The 20,429-nt window shown below is 48.1% G+C and overlaps 1 protein-coding gene across 1 annotated transcript in view; it reads right to left on the reverse strand.

Annotated features, from left to right (window-relative positions):
* The window catches only part of LOC137522655 (membrane-spanning 4-domains subfamily A member 4A-like), a 117,508-nt gene that overhangs the window by 17,350 nt on the left and 79,729 nt on the right, over positions 1-20,429 (reverse strand). Inside the window, exon 6 of the mRNA XM_068242727.1 lies at positions 5,358-5,477. Within this exon, the coding sequence (XP_068098828.1) occupies positions 5,358-5,477 (120 nt within the window). The remainder of the gene's footprint in view (positions 1-5,357; positions 5,478-20,429) is intronic.

The following is a 20,429-nucleotide window of genomic DNA, read 5'->3' on the forward strand; positions in this document are numbered from 1 at the left end:
CTGAAACTTCCTCAGAACCAGCACCGGGGCTCATGCTACACTTCCCCCACGTTTGGCGAAGCTGCCATCTCAGGAACCCCAGAAATATGACAGATCTGGGAAGTTATGGATTATGCTATGAGACTCAGGTTTATTCAGGATGTGTTCTAGCTGCTAACAGCTGACTTCCCTTTGATCTTTACCAGTGAGCAAGATGTCAAGACCTCCCGGAGATTTGTAGCCTGCCTGGCTGCACCTAGGCATCCTGATCACCCCTTGGTTAATTAACATCTACATGAGATCAGCTAGGTGTCACCTTATACCTGATGGATGGGCCATCCGCACAGCTTGAAGCCAGGGACTCTCTGGGCCCAGGCTCATTAGCATATCAAAAGAGCCATCCAGCCTTTAGGATGGTGCTCTCTCTGCTAAGAAAAGGACTTCAGCTCCCCCTACACACTCAACCCAGATTGTATCTATCTGAAGCGCAATCGATGCAGGGAATCGAGTGCGATCGCTTTTTCTTCACGGGCGGTTACAGGACGCGCCTGCGGCCCCGCAACCGTCCGTGACAGCCCTCCCTGGGGAGAAGGCAGATAGACATTCATCAGCAAGATGTGTGTCGTTGCCGCTAACCTGCGAGATCTGATCTAGTTCCCCGTTGGCGTTCTGGGGTCGGCTGCCCGCTGCGTGTCGGCCAACCTGGCTGACGGGTCTCGGGTTGCCGGTGCGGCGGGAAAACCTATTGGAGCCTGTGGCTTGGTTCCCCTGGACCGGGCGCGGTCTGCTACCCTCAGGGTTGACCCGACATGGACCATTCTGGACAGGGCGTTTGCGCCACTGCAGTCGGACGTGGTGTCTGCCGGGACTGCTGACAACGGGCAGTGGGTTGGTTAGGTCAACAGCCAGCCCACGCAGGGTTCCCCTGCTAAGTGGCGGTGGACCTAAGGGAACCCCGCGGGGATCCCTGGACCTTCCCAGCTCCTGACAGACGGCACATGCTCTGCAGTAGTTTGCTACATCCCTGTTCATCCGGGGCCAATAAAACTGTTTCCGAATACCGGCAAGTGTCCTGCGGACCCCTGAGTGCCCTGTCAGAGGATTACCATGTGCGGATTTCAGCACATGTCCCCTGAACACACTCGGGACCACAAGCCATTTGGTATTCGCGTGGGATCTACCTGTAGGGGGCTGTACAGACTCACTGTACAGTCTCCCACCTTCCCAGTACACCTTGAAAGCGGCCCCGTCTGCGAGGGGCTCAGCGGCTTGCTGCCTGAGCACCTCCAGGCTTGGGTCACTTTGTAGTGCGGCTGAGAATACGGCGCTGTCAGTTTCAGCCAATTGGCTCATGTCACACGAGGCCAGCGGCTGAAAGGTCTCATCCCTGCGGTCAGAGGAGGGGGAGGAGGCCGGAATCCCCTCCACCTGTTCTGAGCTCGGGTTCTGAGCAGTGCAGCGGCGCGGTACTGCTAGCACAGGTATACTGTCAGAATGGCACAGACGGACATTACTCAAGTCATCATTGCATGCAGTAATGACATTGACAGGTATAGACATTTTTTCATTACAGACAGGTTGTGCAGTAAACTCAGGTACAGTTACAGCATCATCACAACAGAAGCAGGCACTATTGAACCTGGTACCCTTGAACTGGGCACATTCAACCCGCCTCCCCCTGGTGCTCCCCCAAGTGTATAAAGTACCTGGTGGTGGGTGGAGAGTCCGTCTCCTTCCGTGAGCGACAAGGCGGTCGTGGCAGGTTCATAGTAGGACACAAGCTTGCCCAAATCAGTCCCCAGCAACACAGGGACTGGGAGATCCTTCATAACCCCAACAACCCTTTCATGGATCCCTAATCCCCAATCCAGCTTCACTGTCGCGTGGGCTATGTGAAAAAGGGTGCCCTCTACTCCAGTAAGGGCAAGGGATCGGCTGGAGCTGATGCTCTCCTTTGGCACAAGGTGTGAGTGAACTAACGTGATGTCAGCTCCGGTGTCTCGAAATCCGGTGACAACTTTGCCGTTCACTCTAACAAGTTGCTGCTGGTCGGTCCGGTCGCGGATTTCCTTTCCGCGGGCAAACAGGACAAAATCTGATGATCCAGGCTGTGGTTCGCTGGCGGGCTGCCTCTGCTGTGGGTGAGGTGCAGGTGATGCAGATGATCCAGGTGCTGGTGGTGTCTGTCTCCGCTCCGGACAGTCGAATTTCATGTGTCCGGGCTGGCGGCAGTAGTGACAGGTGACCTCTCCAGGCGCTGCAGGCCTGGGTGCAGCAGCTGCGCTGGGTGGCCTCTGTGGCGGACGGCTCACAGGGGCAGGAGGGTCTGCCGAGGTATTGGGCTGACCTCCTCTCCAGCTGGATGGGACAGTTCTGCGGGTATCAGCCACCCGGGTAGTTGCAAAAGTCCCAGCAAGGTCTGCAGCGACAGTTGCTGAAGCCGGCCTGCGTTCTAGCACAAACTGGCGTACATCAGCAGGGCAAATGTTCAGAAATTGTTCCAGGACTATCAAGTCCTCCAGGACATCATAAGACCCTTTGGTGAGTCCTAGTGTCCACTGGCGGAGTGTGGTGAGCAAGCTGCTGGCCACATCTCGGTACGAATCCGAAGGCTTTTTCTGCCAGGCCCTGAACTTTTTCCGATAGGCTTCTGGCGTCAGCTGGTACTTAGTAATGATAGCGTCTTTTATAGCAGCATAATCATTATCCTTCTCCGCAGGCAATTCTGCGAAGGCATCAAGCGCTTTGTAGCGCAGCAAAGGTGTCAGATGTCTGGCCCACTGGTCTTGGGACAGACGATACTGACGGCATGCTTTTTCAAAAGACCGCAAAAACAAGTCAATGTCTGTGTCTTTTTCAATATTAGCAAATTAAAATTTTGCACTTACGGGTGGGGCAGCTCCTTCAGCAGGGAGGCTGGGCGGTGAACTCCGGCTGGCCTGTTGAACCTTTGCCATGTTGAGCTCATGCTGTCGTCTCTCCCGCGCCTCTGCAGATTGGCGCTCCCGTTCCTCCCGCATTTGGCGCTCTGTCCGCGCTTCTGCAGATTGGCGCCCCTCACGCATGTACTGCAGGTACTTGTCCAGGTCAGTGTCCATCAGCTTTTGTAATGCCTGCTGCATTAGCGGATCAGTACAAACGGACAGTCCAGTACTGGCCGGTTCCAGGGGAGTACTTTCAGAAACTCTGGGATTGGGGTCCACACTGACATTCTCCTGCGTAACTGTTGCAGCAGGGCCCGCAGGATGCTCAACCTCCGTATGCGCAGAATCTTCAGTCTCTGGTTCCCCTTGACTTGGGTCAGATGGGCTGGTATCCACTTCAGCGGACACCCCCGGCTCCCGCAGTTGCTGGGTATCCCATTGAAACAATTCCGTTACCAGGTCCCGTTGTGTCTTGCGGCCGACATCAATGCCTCTCTCTTGGCAAAGATTTTGCAGGTCCGCCAGGCACATTTTCTTGTAGTTCCCGGACATTTCCATGCCAAATAAAATAAAACTTTTGGGGAGGGGTACTGGCTACACAGTCTCTCTGTATACATAAAAAAATATATTGCCTTCCAGCTACACCAACGAATTAGTTCGTTTCTTGATAGCGCTAGCGCTATCGTAGATACTTTCAGCACAACACAGGTCCCAACCGCTGCCTAACACTGTCACAGGAGCCCTAGTGGCTGACCGCACTTAGCCTTCTAAACGGTGCCAGCGCACAGATCGTGCGAACTCTGGTCGCAGTCAATGCGCAGGAACCGTTAAGAATTAGCCGCAGACAACTCAGAAGGGAGCCTGTGAGACACGGGTAATTACAACGTCACCTACTGGTTCAGAGTAAACTGCCACCACCGCGGTTACCATGGGACCGTGGAGCCCACTAACTGACTCACTAGTCCTGCGAATAAAACGGTTAAACACACGGTATTCTGTCTAGCCAACAACAAACAAACAGTAGCGTATCTTCAGAGACCCGGGATCAGTTCTGCGTGTGCTGATAAGCAGGGTAGCGGACAGTGAATGACTTGGAGAAAGTCGTTTATTCACGCAATATAAATAATTAATATATACAGACAATTATTAAAATCACAATTATTAAGACAGTAATAGCCAGTATAAAAAATAAAAGAAGGGAGAAAAATACTTAGTTCCTGGAAAGATGTCCTTTTTGTGGGAAAACAGAGTTCTGGGTTTCAATTTGAGTTCAGAGTTCAGACCAGGTGGATGCCAGCATATCCTCAAGCTGGCATCTGATGAGGTCAAGATGTTTCAGTGTGGAGGACCCTGAGTTTGGGTCCTCTGCCATTCTTATGCCCCTGCTTCAGTAGGAGGGAGTGAGGGCGGAGAGCCATACACCCCCTTAGAAGATGAGATGAGCCCTCCCCTTGTCCTGGGGGCTAGAAATCATATCTACCCATATATGGGCTCTATCTCACAGAACCGTACAGGTCAGGGCAGATTTATTAACATTTTCAGGTCTGTCTCGATTTACCCAGCGCCCTGATACCAGACATGAGGGGTGGGACCCCTGTGGTATCATCAGGGCATTTTCAAACTGCCTAACTGGCAGTCCTTACCTCAGAATGTTCTGAAACTTCCTCAGAACCAGCACTGGGGCTCATGCTACACTTCCCCCACGTTTGGCGAAGCTGCCATCTCAGGAACCCCAGAAATATGACAGATCTGGGAAGTTATGGATTATGCTATGAGACTCAGGTTTATTCAGGATGTGTTCTAGCTGCTAACAGCTGACTTCCCTTTGATCTTTACCAGTGAGCAAGGTGTCAAGACCTCCCGGAGATTTGTAGCCTGCCTGGCTGCACCTAGGCATCCTGATCACCCCTTGGTTAATTAACATCTACATGAGATCAGCTAGGTGTCACCTTATACCTGATGGATGGGCCATCCGCACAGCTTGAAGCCAGGGACTCTCTGGGCCCAGGCTCATTAGCATATCAAAAGAGCCATCCAGCCTTTAGGATGGTGCTCTCTCTGCTAAGAAAAGGACTTCAGCTCCCCCTACACACTCAACCCAGATTGTATCGATTTGAAGCGCAATCGATGCAGGGAATCGAGTGCGATCGCTTTTTCTTCACGGGCGGTTACAGGACGCGCCTGCGGCCCCGCAACCGTCCGTGACAGTAAGCAATTGGAAGAAGCCTGGAGATAAGGCTTGTGTTATAGTAGGTAGGGTCAGGCGGGAGCTAATTTTTAGAATGTAAAAGTAAAATTGAAACTGATTTCCAGTGCCCAAATTAACTGGCTGGCATCCCAAGTGCAAGCCAAGGGGTTCCCTGAGTACTCCACAGCAGTGCCAGTAGTCGGAGTTCAAAAGCTTTTCATGTATCTTAGCGCTAGAGTCACCTTGCTTCCACAGAGAATACTTACAACTTCATTGATGGATCCTCTGCACACCGTTTTACATCCAAACACAGAAGAGGAAATGCTGATACAGAACATCAGGACAGCAAGTATAAGATGTATGGAGACAAGGCCGACTATAGCTACCTACAAAGTAAAAAGAGAAGGAACAAGATTTAAAAAATATGATTATGATAATGATATTTCCTGAGAATGGATACAGCTAAAATCTAAACTTAACAATGGTTGTAAAATGCTTTTCTGCCAAATGACCCAAAGCTTGTATTATGTCTCATATCAGTAATTAGTGGTAGAATACAGTATGTTTTGTCACAGGACAGAACTACTGTACATGTCTGTAGTTGTCAGATGTGTAGTTAACCTGGAGTTTATTTAGGAATGGTACTGCCTTGGTTGAATTGGGTAAGGTGTTCTGCTGGGTAGAATAAGCATGACAAAAGGTCCTACTTCGAACAGTGGGCACATAATAAAAATGCATCGATGTGATAAACATGAGATAGCTATAGAAATAATAAGAAATATGGCTTTTCTGTAGTCCAATGTACTAATTTTCAGGGCCGGATTTGTCCAAGGCCCACTGTCACCAGCTGCCCCCCTGACCAATAGCAGCTCACACCCCCCCCCAACTTACATACACCTTTTCTCCAAACATACAATCTTAGGGTCCTGACACACCAAAAAGTGTTTTGCAGGTTTTTGTTTTTTTGTTTTTTCAAAAAATGCTTCCATTGACTTACATTAACCTGCTGGGGACTGCCTAACGCCTATGGGCGTGGCCGCGGCGGCAGCCCCAGGACCGCCTAACGCCAATTGGCGTCAAGTCCTGGGGCTGGAGTTCCGGGAATAGCCTGCTAGCCGTCGATCGTGGCTAGGAGGCTGTTTGTAAATGAAAGGGGAAAGTAATCCCCTTTGTTTACATCCGTACAGCGATGCAGTCCACGGCAGCGCTGTACGAGATCGGCGATCCCCGGCCTCTGATTGGCCAGGGAGCGCCGTCCTCTCATAGGCTGATGCCTATGAGAGGCGGAACAGGACGGATCGCCGTCCTGTTCCAATTCAGAAAACGGAGGGGAGGAGGGAGGGAGGGAGAGAGAGCCTCATAGAGGCCAGGAAAAAAAAAATACTGCCGCAGCATTCGGACAACTCCGAGGTGAGTCCGATCGCTGGGCTCCATAGCTGGGCTGTGCAGGAGGCTGAAAAGCTTGCACAGCCCAGCATAACAGAAAACAGCCTGGTTGTTGGGGGGGGAGGGGGGCAGGGGTTAAAACTGCAGTCCTCAAGTGGTTAAAACTGCAGCAAAATAGCCGCGATCCCGATTTTTCAAAAAATCCTGATCGCTGCAATTTAACCACGATTTTACCGCATTTTCAATGCAAACTTAATGGAAGCATTTTTAAAAAAACAAAAACGACCTGCAAAAATGCTTTTTGGTGTGTCAGGGCCCTTCAACTGAAGAACCTGCAGCAAAAATAAAAATTAGCTTAGATACTTACCATAATAGATCCTCCTGGTTCCCACTGTTCCAGTTTTGGGACCCTCTGAGCATGTTCAGACCTCACCACTGCTGCTCGGGACACTTTTCTTTGAGGCTGCACTTGCATCTGTGTTCAAGCGCAATTGTACTGGGCATGCACGAGTATGAGCCGCAAATTTCCAGTAGCACAAAGCCACTTGTGTATGGCTTTTTTCTCTGTGCACGAGCAGCTTCGTGTTACTGGACTGGGCAAGTGCGGACTATACTTGCACATGCCAAGTACGGTTGTGCTTGTACACAGATGAGAGCACAGCCACAAGGAACAAGTGGGTCTCGGGCAGCAGTATGGGTACCCAGAAGACCACCTTCACCAGGATAGGTAGCCATTCTCCCCCCCCCCCTTTAGCAGTATAAGTAGCCAGAAGACCCCCCTCCCACCCCTTCTGTAGGGGGACAGAAGCACCAGTGCTGGAAGCCACAGTGTGGGTTAAATAACCATGATGGAGAGGCGGGGCATACTAGAGTAGAACACATGGGCGGGAGTGTGCATGTGCAGTAGGTGCGCCTGCAGTCCCAGTGGGAAAATGGAGGGGGCCCAGAGAATGTAGTGGGACCTCTCAGGAACTATGGGGGGCTGGAAGGGGCTAAGTAAAAGTACAGTTTTGTTTGTTTTTAAACTATTCCGGCCCGACGCAGTACAAATCTACGGCGGGCAGGGGGCACTGCGGTCCTGACTGGACGTATCTTTTACGTCCCATTGACCACACGCCCCCGCCATTCCCGTCGCTCCCGTCACGTTCAACCCGCCGAAATTCGCATGCTCTGCCGCCTCTATGATGGCAGAGCACTGTGAGCTGGGTAGGAGCCGTTTTCATTGGCTCCTGGCCCTGTCTTTCATGTAAGCAGCTCCCATTGGCTTACATGGGAAAACAGGGTCAGGAGCCAATGAGAGCGGCTCCTGACCCGCTCACATGACTCTTCCGTCATAGAGACGGAAAAGTCTGTATCCTGGGGGTCCCGGCAAGCGGCGATGATGGCGGTTGCGGCGGTAAGATGCGGCGATTAGTCGGGAATCCGTCGGGATTGGACCAGCGGTCTCTGGTCCTTAGGTGCCTGGAGACTGCTGGTCCGAAAGTGGTTAAGATTAAGTAAAACCACCACACAATTCCACAAAATGTAAAGTAAACAAAACACGATTTACACATACCTGAGGCTTCCTTTAGCCCCGCCCCCTCCCCCTATAGTGTTTCTGGCACCTCAGTTCCTTTAGACTCATCTCCATCTGCTGTTGCCCCACTTAAAAACTGCAATTGGCCACAGTCGCAGCTATGGTGCATGTAATGTACTTGATCATGCTTCCGCGAAGCTAGGCAAGGCAATTGTGGCCCAGAGCATTCTGCACGTGTGGTTTGGAAAGAATAACAACCGCACATACACAGAATGTTACTAGCTGTGGCTGCTGTGCATAGCTGCTGAGGAGCATGATTGAGAAGGCACCGCGCACAGCACATTACATGCACCACAGCTGCAACTCAGGCCAGTTGCAACTTTTTAAGAGGGGTAACAGCAATATGACTGAGTCCAAAGCAACTGAGGGGTAAGAACACTATCTATGGGGGGCAAGAAGAAGCCCCAGGTATGTAAATCATGTTTGTGTTGCTGTTTTTTAGGTCCCATATTAAACCTGATATGAGTTCAGCATAAGCACACTGCACATAGAGAGAGTTCATCTTTATCAACTTACACTGCCCGGGTCCCCTCCTCCACTGAATCATAAATGCCCTCTCACAGCTGGATGCGAGGCCAGGACCCAGCAGCTGTTCAGTTCCTTCAGCCTTCAGGTAGCAGATCAGGGTTGAAGGTAGAAAAGATGGGGGGAGTTTAGTCTCTTCTCATTTTCACGTCGTCGGCTGAACGCTGAGCGGAGCTCCTCTTGCTGTGCTTCAGCTGGCCGGGACACAGACACAAGCACGGGAGAGGCAGCAGGGGTAGAGCAGCTCAACACTTGTCTTTAGAGAATTAGTGAATGACAGCAAGCAGCTCTGCAGTGATACAGCCACTGCTCCTCTCCTGTCAAATTAGCAAAGCTGCCCGCTCTTTGCCCTGCCTGTAGCCGCCGCTGCTGTACACAGACATGCTGCTGTGTGTGCAGAGCAGAGCGGGAGGGGGGGGGTCTACCGTACCGACAAACAATGTTATATTGGCTCAGATCTGCATTATTGTGTGGAACAGTGTGGTCGGCTTTGGGGACACAGTTTAGTGAGTTGACTGTCTGGTTGTCAACCCGCCCTTTCCTTGGCTCCTCCCTAGTCACAGGCCTGCATGGCCTTCCCACAAATCCAGCCCTGCTTATTTTATTTTTAAGGGTTAAAATCTAGAATTGAAGACTGAACTGGCATGTGCCATATGCTGCTGAATTCTCTGTTCATTCAGTTCTTATTAGGGGTGGGACGGCGAATCCGGCGAATCCACGAATCCCTCGAATATTGAGAAAGATTCGAGATTCGTGGATTCGAATCCCGACGCCATTTCCCCCTTAACGAATCTGCCGAATCTCGCTTTCTCCCTCCCTCCCTGCATACCAGCAGCATTGACTGGAGGAGACCCGGATCTAGAAAATCGGCGGCGGCAGGCTGTCACGGTTATTATTAGTGGTGGTATCCTCCAGTTCTTCTGCAGCAGTGAGCGGCTCCATGACGTCACCCAGCAGCGCCCCCTGCGTCCTCTCCATGGATACAGCGCCTGACTCTGCGTGTAACCATGGAGAGGACGCAGGGGGCGCTGATGAGTGATGTCATGGAGCCGCTCGCTGCTGCAGAAGAAGAACTGGAGGATACCGCCACTAATAGTAAGCATGACAGCCTGCCGCCGTCGCTCTTCTAGATGCGGGTCTCCTCCGCCGCTGCTGCTGGTATGCAGGGAGGGAGGGTCTCCTCCTCCATAAAACTCCTTCTTCTGCCCCCAGAGTCCCCCACAGCCTTGACACAGTCCCCCACATTAGAACTTTCTCCATTTCTGCCCCCTCCACCGGGAGCCCTGCCTACTCGCACACTTGGGATGGACCGGAACTTACAGGACAGTATGAAAACAGATAAATAAACCCGGTATGTATTTACTATTTAGAGAATTTAGCCTAAATGCCCCCTCACCTGTGTGTAATCTAATTGCCCCTCACCTGTGTGTAATCTAATTGCCCCTCACCTGTGTTATCTAATTGCCCCTCACCTGTGTTATCTAATTGGCCCTTACCTGTGTGTAATCTAATTGCCCCTCACCTGTGTGTAATCTAATTGCCCCTCACCTGTGTGTAATTTAATTGCCCCTCACCTGTGTAATCTAATTGGCCCTTACCTGTGTGTAATCTAATTGCCCCTCACCTGTGTGTAATCTAATTGCCCCTCACCTGTGTGTAATCTAATTGCCCCTCACCTGTGTGTAATCTAATTGGCCCTCACCTGTGTGTAATCTAATTGGCCCACATCTGTGTGTAATCTAATTGCCCCCTCACCTGTGTCTAATCACAAGTTGTAATTTGATTTCTCCCACCTACCTACCCCTACTGAATCCTCTCTGTGCTCTCTACACCTACCTGCTGCACTCTCAAACCTACCTACCCCCACTGAATCCTCTCTGTGCTCTCTACACCTACCTGCTGCACTCTCCCTCTTACCTACCCTCACTGACTCCTCTTTGTGCTCTACACCTACCTGCTGCACTCTCTGACCTACCTACCCTCACTGACTCCTCTCTGTGCTCTCTACACCTACCTGCTGAGCTCTCCCACCTTCTATCCCCACTGACAACTCACGTTCTTTATACCTACCTGCTGTGCTCTTCCACCCACTTACCGCCACTGACTGTAATATCAGCCTAAATTTGGTAATTTCCATGAGTTGTTAATATCTGTGCATTGTTGGTGTTCACTACTTGTCTTTGATAATATCTGTATATTACCTTGAGTCGTTTTATTAAATACAGAAAAGGGGCTTGGTATTAGTGGATGTGGCCTGTTATGGGGCGGGGCTTAGGGCGCCAGAGCTTATGTGCCTATAGGCTCCTGAGCTGTAAATCTGGCCCTGCGCGTTTGCAAAAGCGGATCACTAGGGGGAACAGAGGAGGAAGCAAGAGGTCTGCGGCTCTGCGCTGGCGGCAGATACGGAATCCAGGGCAGGTGTTAGGTGAGCCAATGCTCACATCTATGCAAGGGCCGAGCGGAGGAGGCGCGGGGGGGTCGGAAGAGGACGAGCGGGGGATCGGCGGTTGCGCGGGGATGCAGCGGGATTCGGCGCTGGATCCCCTTGTTAGGTGAGCCGATGCTTTTTTTTTCTATGTAGGGGGTGAGCAGAGGAGGCGCACAGAGGGAGGGGTACCCTGGCTAGCTATACTCAAGGCACCTATACCTAACTAGCTACACTGAGGGCCCCTATACCTAACTAGCTACACTGAATGCCCCTATACCTAACTAGCTATACTGAGGGTCCCTATACCTAACTAGCTACACTGAATGCCCCTATACCTAACTAGCTATACTGAGGGTCCCTATACCTAACTAGCTACACTAAATGCCCCTATACCTAACTAGCTATACTGAGGGCCCCTATACCTAACTAACTTTAAAGAAGGCCCCTATACCTTGCTAGCTATACTAAAGGCCCCATATGCTTTGCTAGCTTTATTAAAGGCATCTATACCTAACTAGCTATACTGACGGCACCTATACCTAACTAGCTATACTGAAGGCACCTATGCTTAACTAGCTATACTGAAGGCACCTATACCTAACTAGCTATACTGAAGGCACCTATACCTAACTAGCTATACTGAAGGCACCTATACCTAACTAGCTATACTGAAGGCACCTATACCTAACTAGCTATACTGAAGGCACCTATGCCTAGCTAGCTATACTGAAGGCACCTATACCCAGCTAGCTATACTGAAGGCACCTATGCCTAGCTAGCTATACTGAAGGCACCTTTACCTAGCTACCTATAGTGTGAGCACCTAGCCTGCCTACCTATACTGTGGGCAACTATTCCACGGATCGCAGGATTCGATAGATTCGGGATTCGAAAGGTTCGAGATATTCGAGAACCTTTTTAGATTCGGATTCGTATTCGGATTCAAAGAAATTGTGGATTCGTCCCATCCCTAGTTCTTATACAAAGTAAATCATGACCTACTGAACTTCTTATAAGTTTTCTACTGTCAGGAAAGTTTTTACAATAAAACAAATGTCCTATGATCTCTAGTTAGTTGTAAATGAGAACCACCCTGCAGTTTGATTTCAGCAATTGCTAAGAAACTGTGATTAATATACTGCATTCCAAATGTGTATTTTTACACATACCCATGCTGGGTGGGAGAAATATCTCTGTAAATGACAATCGTTTGATTTTTTTTTCACACAATTGTCCATTTACAGAGAGATTTCTCCCACTCAGCATGGGTATGTGTAAAAATACACCCCAAAACACATTATACTACTTCTCCTGAGTACGGCGATACCACATGTGTGGCACTTTTTTGCACCCTAACTGCGCTAAGGGTCCCAAAGTCCAATGAGTACCTTTAGGATTTCACAGGTCATTTTTGTTTCAAGACTACTCCTCACGGTTTAGGGCCCCTAAAATGCCAGGGCAGTATAGGAACCCCACTTATTACCCCATTTTAGAAAGAAGACACCCCAAGGTATTCCGTTAGGAGTATGGTGAGTTCATAGAAGATTTTATTTTTTTGTCACAAGTTAGCGGTAATTGATTGATTGTTTTTTTTCACAAAGTGTCATTTTCCACTAACTTGTGACAAAAAATAAAATCTTCTATGAACTCACCATACTCCTAACGGAATACCTTTGGGTGTCTTCTTTCTAGAATGGGGTCATTTTTGGGGTTCCTATACTGCCCTGGCATTTTAGGGGCCCTAAACCGTGAGGAGTAGTCTTGAAACCAAATGTCGCAAAATGACCTGTGAAATCCTAAAGGTACTCATTGGACTTTGGTCCCCTTAGCGCACTTAGGGTGTAAAAAAGTGCCACACAGTATAATGTGTTTTGTGGTGTATTTTTACACATACCCATGCTGGGTGGTAGAAATATCTCTGTAAATGACAATTGTTTGATTTTTTTTACACACAATTGTCCATTTACAGAGAGATTTCTCCCACCCAGCATGGGTATGTGTAAAAATACACCCCAAAACACATTATACTGCTTCTCCTGAGTACGGCGATACCACGTGTGACACTTTTTTGCAGCCTAGGTGCGCTAAGTGGCCCAACGTCCTATTCACAGGTCATTTTGAGGCATTGTTTTCTAGACTACTCCTCACGGTTTAGGGCCCCTAAAATGCCAGGGCAGTATAGGAACCACACAAGTGACCCCATTTTAGAAAGAAGACACCCCAAGGTATTCCGTTAGGTGTATGGAGAGTTCATAGAAGATTTTATTTTTGTCACAAGTTAGTGAAAAATGACACTTTGTGAAAAAAAAAAAACAATAAAAATCAATTTCCGCTAACTTTTGACAAAAAATAAAATCTTCTATGAACTCGTCATACACCTAACAGAATACCTTGGGGTGTCTTTTTTCTAAAATGGGGTCACTTGTGGGGTTCCTATACCGCCCTGGCATTTTACGGGTCTCAAAATGACTGTTCAGGGGTATAAGCATCTGCAAATTTTGATGACAGGTGGTCTATGAGGGGGCGAATTTTGTGGAGCCGGTCATAAGCAGGGTGGCCTTTTAGATGACAGGTTGTATTGGGCCTGATCTGATGGATAGGAGTGCTAGGGGGGTGACAGGAGGTGATTGATGGGTGTCTCAGGGGGTGGTTAGAGGGGAAAATAGATGCAATCAATGCACTGGGGAGGTGATCAGAAGGGGGTCTGAGGCGGATCTGAGGGTTTGGCCGAGTAATCAGGAGCAAATTAGGGCCTGGTCTGATGGGTAGGTGTGCTAGGGGGTGACAGAAGGTGATTGATGGGTGTCTCAAGGTGTGATTAGAGGGGGGAATAGATGCAAGCAATGCACTGGCGAGGTGATCAGGGCTGGGGTCTGAGTGCATTCTGAGGGTGTGGGCGGGTGATTGAGTGCCCTAGGGGCAGATAGGGGTCTAATCTGATGGGTAGCAGTGACAGGGGGTGATTGATGGGTAATTAGTGGGTGTTTAGGGTAGAGAACAGATGTAAACAATGCACTTGGGAGGTGATCTGACGTCGGATCTGCGTGCGATCTATTGGTGTGGGTGGGTGATCAGATTGCCCGCAAGGGGCAGGTTAGGGGCTGATTGATAGGTGGCAGTGACAGGGGGTGATTGATGGGTGGCAGTGACAGGGGGTGATTGATGGGTGATTGACAGGTGATCAGTTGGTTTATTACAGGGAAGAACAGATGTAAATAATGCACTGGCAAATTGATAAGGGGGGGTCTGAGGGCAATCTGAGCGTGTAGGCGGGTGATTGGGTGCCCGCAAGGGGCAGATTAGGGTCTGATCTGATGGGTAACAGTGACAGGTGGTGATAGGGGGTGATTGATGGGTGATTGATGGGTAATTAGTGGGTGTTTAGGGTAGAGAACAGATGTAAACAATGCACTTGGGAGGTGATCTGACGTCGGATCTGCGGGCGATCTATTGGTGTGGGTGGGTGATCAGATTGCCCGCAAGGGGCAGGTTAGGGGCTGATTGATGGGTGGCAGTGACAGGGGGTGATCGATGGGCGATTGACAGGTGATTGACAGGTGATCAGTGGGTTATTACAGGGGGGATAGAGGCATACAGTACACAGGGGGGGGGGGGTCTGGGGAGAATCTGAGGGGTGGGGGGTGATCAGGAGGGAGCAGGGGGCAGTTTAGGAAATAAAAAAAAAATATGTCGACAGATAGTGACAGGGAGTGATTGATGGGTGATTAGGGTGGTGATTGGGTGCAAACAGGGGTCTGGGGGGTGGGCAGGGGGGGAGGGTCTGAGGGGTGCTGTGGGCGATCAGGGGGCAGGGGGGGGGGAAATCAGTGTGCTTGGGTGCAGACTAGGGTGGCTGCAGCCTGCCCTGGTGGTCCCTCGGACACTGGGACCACCAGGGCAGGAGGCAGCCTGTATAATAGGCTTTGTATACATTACAAAGCCTATTATATGCATGGATCGGCAGAGATTTGTATTCCTCCACCCGCCGGCGCTGCTAAGTGGCCGGCGAGCTGGAGGCTAAATCCCCGGCCATGGATCCCCGGCGGAGGATCGCGTCACGGATGACGCGAACGCTCCGCCTATGCCCGTACAAGGACCGCCGCCTCTGTGCATGCGGAGGTCCTTGCGGGATCCACTTTCTGGCCGCCCCTGTGCAGTGGGCGGTCGGCAAGTGGTTAAGAGAGTAGCTGCTAAAATGCCATTACAAAGCAGTAAACAGGTATTTGTAGCTGCTGGTGCCTCTGGAGTACCGCAAGCATCAGGGTGCAGGATCCTCCAGAGGATTGCAGTTAGTTAGTTAATTCTTCTATTTGGGCCCTAACCAATACTCACAAGTAGAATTAGCTGCAGTGGGCCCACAACTACATGACAACACATTTTCAGACAGTCTTAGAGTTGAGTGCCATGCAACCCTGGATGGTCCAAGAGGATGGAGTGGTAGATGGTCACCATGTACCAACAAGGCTGCAACATCAGCAAGGAGGTGGCAGAATGTTTTGGACTGGAATCATGGGAAGAGAGCTGTTTGGCCCCTTTAGAGTCCCTGAAGGTGTGAATATGACCTCTGAAAAGTATGTGGAGATTCTGACTGACCACTTTCTTCCATGGCACAAAAAGAACTGTGCTGTCACTGATAAAATAATCTTCATACAAGACAATGCACCATCTTATGCTGCAAGGAACACCTCTGCATCATTGGCTGCTTTTGGCATAAAAGGAGAAAAACTCATGGGGCCATATGCAATAACTTTTTCCCCTGCGTTTCCTTCTAGGTGATATTTTTAAACTTATCAATAAAATGCCTTATAAGCCAACAGCAAGCAAGAAAATACTCAAAACAATGTTGAGAGTACTTTTTCACCAACTTTTTGGTACTTTTTCATTTGCAGAATGCTGAAAAGCTATTTTAAATAGAAAATGAAAAATGATCTCCTGAGAAAACTCAGGTGAAAAAGTTAATTGCATATGGGCCATGGTGTGGCCCCATCCTCCCCTGACCTATGTCCTAATTAGAACCTTTGGAGCATCCTCAAGTAAAAAATCTATGAAGGTAGGAGACAGTTTACATCCAAACAGCAGCTCTGGGAGGCTATTCAAAAATCTCACAAGTTCAATGGGTGCAGGAATTATGAAGCTGCTATTAAATAAGGAGTCCTATGTCAATACGTTTGATTTCAGTAAATATGACCTCCTAATGTAGAAAATTCAACAAATGAGAATTTTCAGGTTTTCACAGCCTACAAAATGTTTTAAAACTCTGTTGTCTGTAATAATTTGGAACAGTGCATTTTACGTTTTTTAATACTGTTATCATAACGAGGTTTGTTCACTAAAATTTGACTTCTACTCTAATAGTTGATGATTCAAACATTATGCTGACTGCCATTTGCATCTACTATTTAGGAAAATCAGAGAAATATATAATGTGCATTATAATTAGTAACGCAATGCGGTGTAGTATTGAATTAATAACCCTTACAGTGCAAAAAACAAACAAACAAACAATTGCTTACAGATGAGTTGTAAGTTGGATTGGAACTTCAATAACATGTTTATCTTAATAAGTATAAGTCACCTTATGTACCCTTAAGGTTTTGAGGTGGATTCTGAGCAATACATTTTTAGATTTTGAAAATCTAAGGTCGTGAGAAGTGAAGGGATTTGCAACAGGCAGGGCCTTAATAGTATATTGGTTTAAATGCCAACGGGCGAGTCCTGATCTTGATTATTCATTTTAGAGTAACCAATGGAGGGAGCAAATTATCGGTGTTATGTGGCAACAGTGGGGATGTCTGTGATGTTCTGTACTACCTGTAATTGTAAACCATTCCATCTATACAGTCCCATTATGTAGCGACAGTGCAATAGTCCGATCAGGATATACAGTGTTCAATGCAATAAAGGATAAATCAAAGTGAATCAAGGTTGGCCACTGTCATTGTATAGTCAACAGCGAAAGATGTGATCCAGCACTCCATTATATTCAAGGTAATAATTTATGTATAACATCAAACTTCCATTGCGTCAAGGCTACAGGGGACAATGACAACCCAAAATAGTCCCGTTGGAGCAAACAAAAAGCAGAACTAAGCAAACCATACTGACTTATAGAAAATAACTGATTGCCAGGACATGTGAGGAGAACTAAGTGTGTGCTATAAGAGAACTACAGTAGTGTGTACTCTTCCAGCTAATAAAGAGTTATCAAATACAAAAAAAAAGTCAGACAGTAGACAATCATGAACATCCATTCCTGTGCGAGTAACCTAAGCAAAAAAAAAAAAAATTAAATAATCTCTACTGTCATCAATAATAAAGAATACTATAAACAGAGATAAAGCCAAGACAACACCAAATATAAACTCAGTGGCCTCGATTCACCAAGCGGTGATAACTCAGTTATCACGCCTAAAGGACTTTAGGCGTGATGACCTTTTCACCACTGAGTTATCACCGCTTTTTCCTGCTCTTCGCGCGAAGTTCGCGCGTACGCGCGTGAGAGCGCGCGCAAAGTCCCATAGGGTTTAATGGGAGCTTCGCGCGCGAAGCCCTTCTTATCATGCCTAAACTGAGTTTAGGCGTGATAAGGGCCTTTTCACCCCGGTGCTAACACTTTGCACCGCTTGGTGAATCGAGCCCCGTGTAAGAAGCAAATGTGTAGGGATGACTAATTAAAAAAATAGCAGTAGATTAGCCAACAGTTCATTATACAAGTGAAACTTGAAAAATTTGAATATTGTGCAAAAGTCCATTTATTTTAGTAATTTAACTTAAAGAGAACCTGCAACTAAAAGAAAAAACCTTTGGGGGATACTTACCTTTGGATTCTACCGAGGCTTCCACGTCCTCCGCTGTCCCGGCAATCCAGCGCTCCGACTCCCGAAGAATGGCTAGGTAAATATTTACCTACCACGATTCAGCGCGGGCACAGTTCGGGCTGAGGCGGAAATAGCCGAGCCCGATCGTATCCACTCTACTGTGCATGCGCAAGTCCTTTGCACCTGTGCAGTAGAGCGGATATGATCGGGCTCGGTTATTTCAGCCTTAGTCCGAACGAAGAGCCACTACTGCACCTGTGGTGGTAGGTAAATATTGCCCGCGCAGGCGCACCCTTGTTAGGATTTGTTGAGGAGGTTTCGTGGGAGCCAGCACTGGATTCCCCCAAGCTACGGAGGACGAGGAAGCCTCATTGGGTGTCCATGCAAAAAGGGCGTCGGGAAAAACAGGCGCGTTGTGTAAACGATAAGGGGTAATAGCATTTATAATAATATTGTGTTGTATTTCGTTTACAATAATGTTTTACAAATTAAAAAACATTTAATAATGTTTATGAAATTGCAAATTGTGAAAACGATAATCTTCCTTGTTTTAAAAGTGAAACTTATAATTACGTTAGTTAAAAAACGATAATATATGTATAATCGTTATAATTGTATAATATTGTGTATAACCTTCATTTATCGTGTCTTCATGTAATCAAATCTGATAATAGTTTATCACAATGAACAAAAAATATAAGTACGTTAGTAATAACTATATATTATAAACAGCGCACATATGGAGTCCAGCATGAATTTCAGACCCTAACTTAGGTTTATATTTAGGTTTATGCCCTAGCAGGCTGTAGTGCGCGATGTCTGGTGGGCGGAGTGCTCAACCCGATAGGCGTGACTGCCTTGGTATCCCCTGGTGATGCGTATGATGAACATCGTGACTACATGCGAGGGAGGGGCCGTATGGGTTAAGTCCCACACGTATCTACGTACGCGCATGCCCCTGATGAGTCACCGGAAGTGACGAAACCGATCGAGCTGGGACGCACGTACGTGGAACGCGGAGGGCAGAAGTGAGAAGTGAGTCCAGCGAGACAGCGCTGCTGAGAGCCTGCCGGGTGGCCCACGATCAGGGTTGAGACCATAAAAACTGTCATATATACAACGGACATAGCATGTGAGTGGTTTGGAATAATTTTTAAATACATTTTAGAACGGTTTTACACTATGGAGCCTATTGGTTTGTTTTGAGGTGCATATTGATATGGAGCCGCAATTGAATTTGTGAAGTGGATCGGTGATGATCGGTACAGGCAGAGGGAGGCCTTGATATCCCTGCAGGCGCTGTTTGACCCAGTCTGACAGTGGGTCAATTTCTTGTGGTGAGTGTCCCATCTTAAGGGTGTGGTGGTGGTACGCACTGAAAAGGCAACCTACTGTACGAGTCACAGCTGTGAGTTAAGTACCATAGTGGACTTGTGGACATAGGGTCTGAAATTCATGCTGGACTCCATATGTGCACTGTTTATAATATACAGTGGCTTGCAAAAGTATTCGGCCCCCTTAAAGTTTTCCACATTTTGTCATATTACTGCCACAAACATGAATCAATTTTATTGGAATTCCACATGAAAGCCCAATACAAAGTGGGGTACAAGTGAGAAGTGGAACGAAAACCATACATGATTCCAAACATTTTTTACAAATAAATAACTGCAAAGTGGGGTGTGCATAATTATTCGGCCCCGAGTCAATACTTTTTAGAACCACCTTTTGCTGCAATTACAACTGCCAGTCTTTTAGGGTATGTCTCTACTAGCTTTTTACAATTTTTTACATTTTACTAGCTTTTTAAATTTTTTACAAATAAATAACTGCAAAGTGGGGTGTGCGTAATTCTTCAGCCCCCTTTGGTCTGAGTGCAGTCAATTGCCCATAGGCATTGCCTGATGAGTGGTAATGACTAAATAGAGTGCACCTGTGTGTAATCTAATGTCAGTACAAATACAGCTGCTCTGTGACGGCCTCAGAGGTTGTCCAAGAGAATATTGGGAGCAACAACACCACGAAGTCCAAAGAACACACCAGACAGGCTTAGGCTACAAAAAGATTTCCAAAGCCTTGAACATCCCACGGAGCACTGTTCAAGCGATCATTCAGAAATGGTAGGAGTATGGCACAACTGTAAACCGACCAAGACAAGGCCGTCCACCTAAACTCACAGGCCGAACAAGGAGAGCGCTGATCAAAAATGCAGCCAAGAGGCCCATGGTGACTCTGGATGAGCTGCAGAGATCTACAGCTCAGATGGGGGAATCTGTCCATAGGACAACTATAAGTCGTGCACTGCACAAAGTTGGCCTTTGTGGAAGAGTGGCAAGAAGAAAGCCATTGTTAACTGAAAAGCATAAGAAGTCCCATTTGCAGTTTGCCACAAGCCATGTGGAGGACACAGCAAACATGTGGAAGAAGGTGCTCTGGTCAGATGAGACCAAAATGGAACTTTTTGGCCAAAATGCAAAACACTATGTGTGGCGGAAAACTAACAGTGCACATCACTCTGAACACACCATCCCCACTGTCAAATATGGTGGTGGCAGCATCATGCTCTGGGGGTGCTTCTCTTCAGCAGGGACAGGGAAGCTGTTCA

Source organism: Hyperolius riggenbachi, chromosome 6 (assembly GCF_040937935.1).
Source record: "Hyperolius riggenbachi isolate aHypRig1 chromosome 6, aHypRig1.pri, whole genome shotgun sequence".
Lineage (NCBI taxonomy): Eukaryota > Metazoa > Chordata > Amphibia > Anura > Hyperoliidae > Hyperolius > Hyperolius riggenbachi.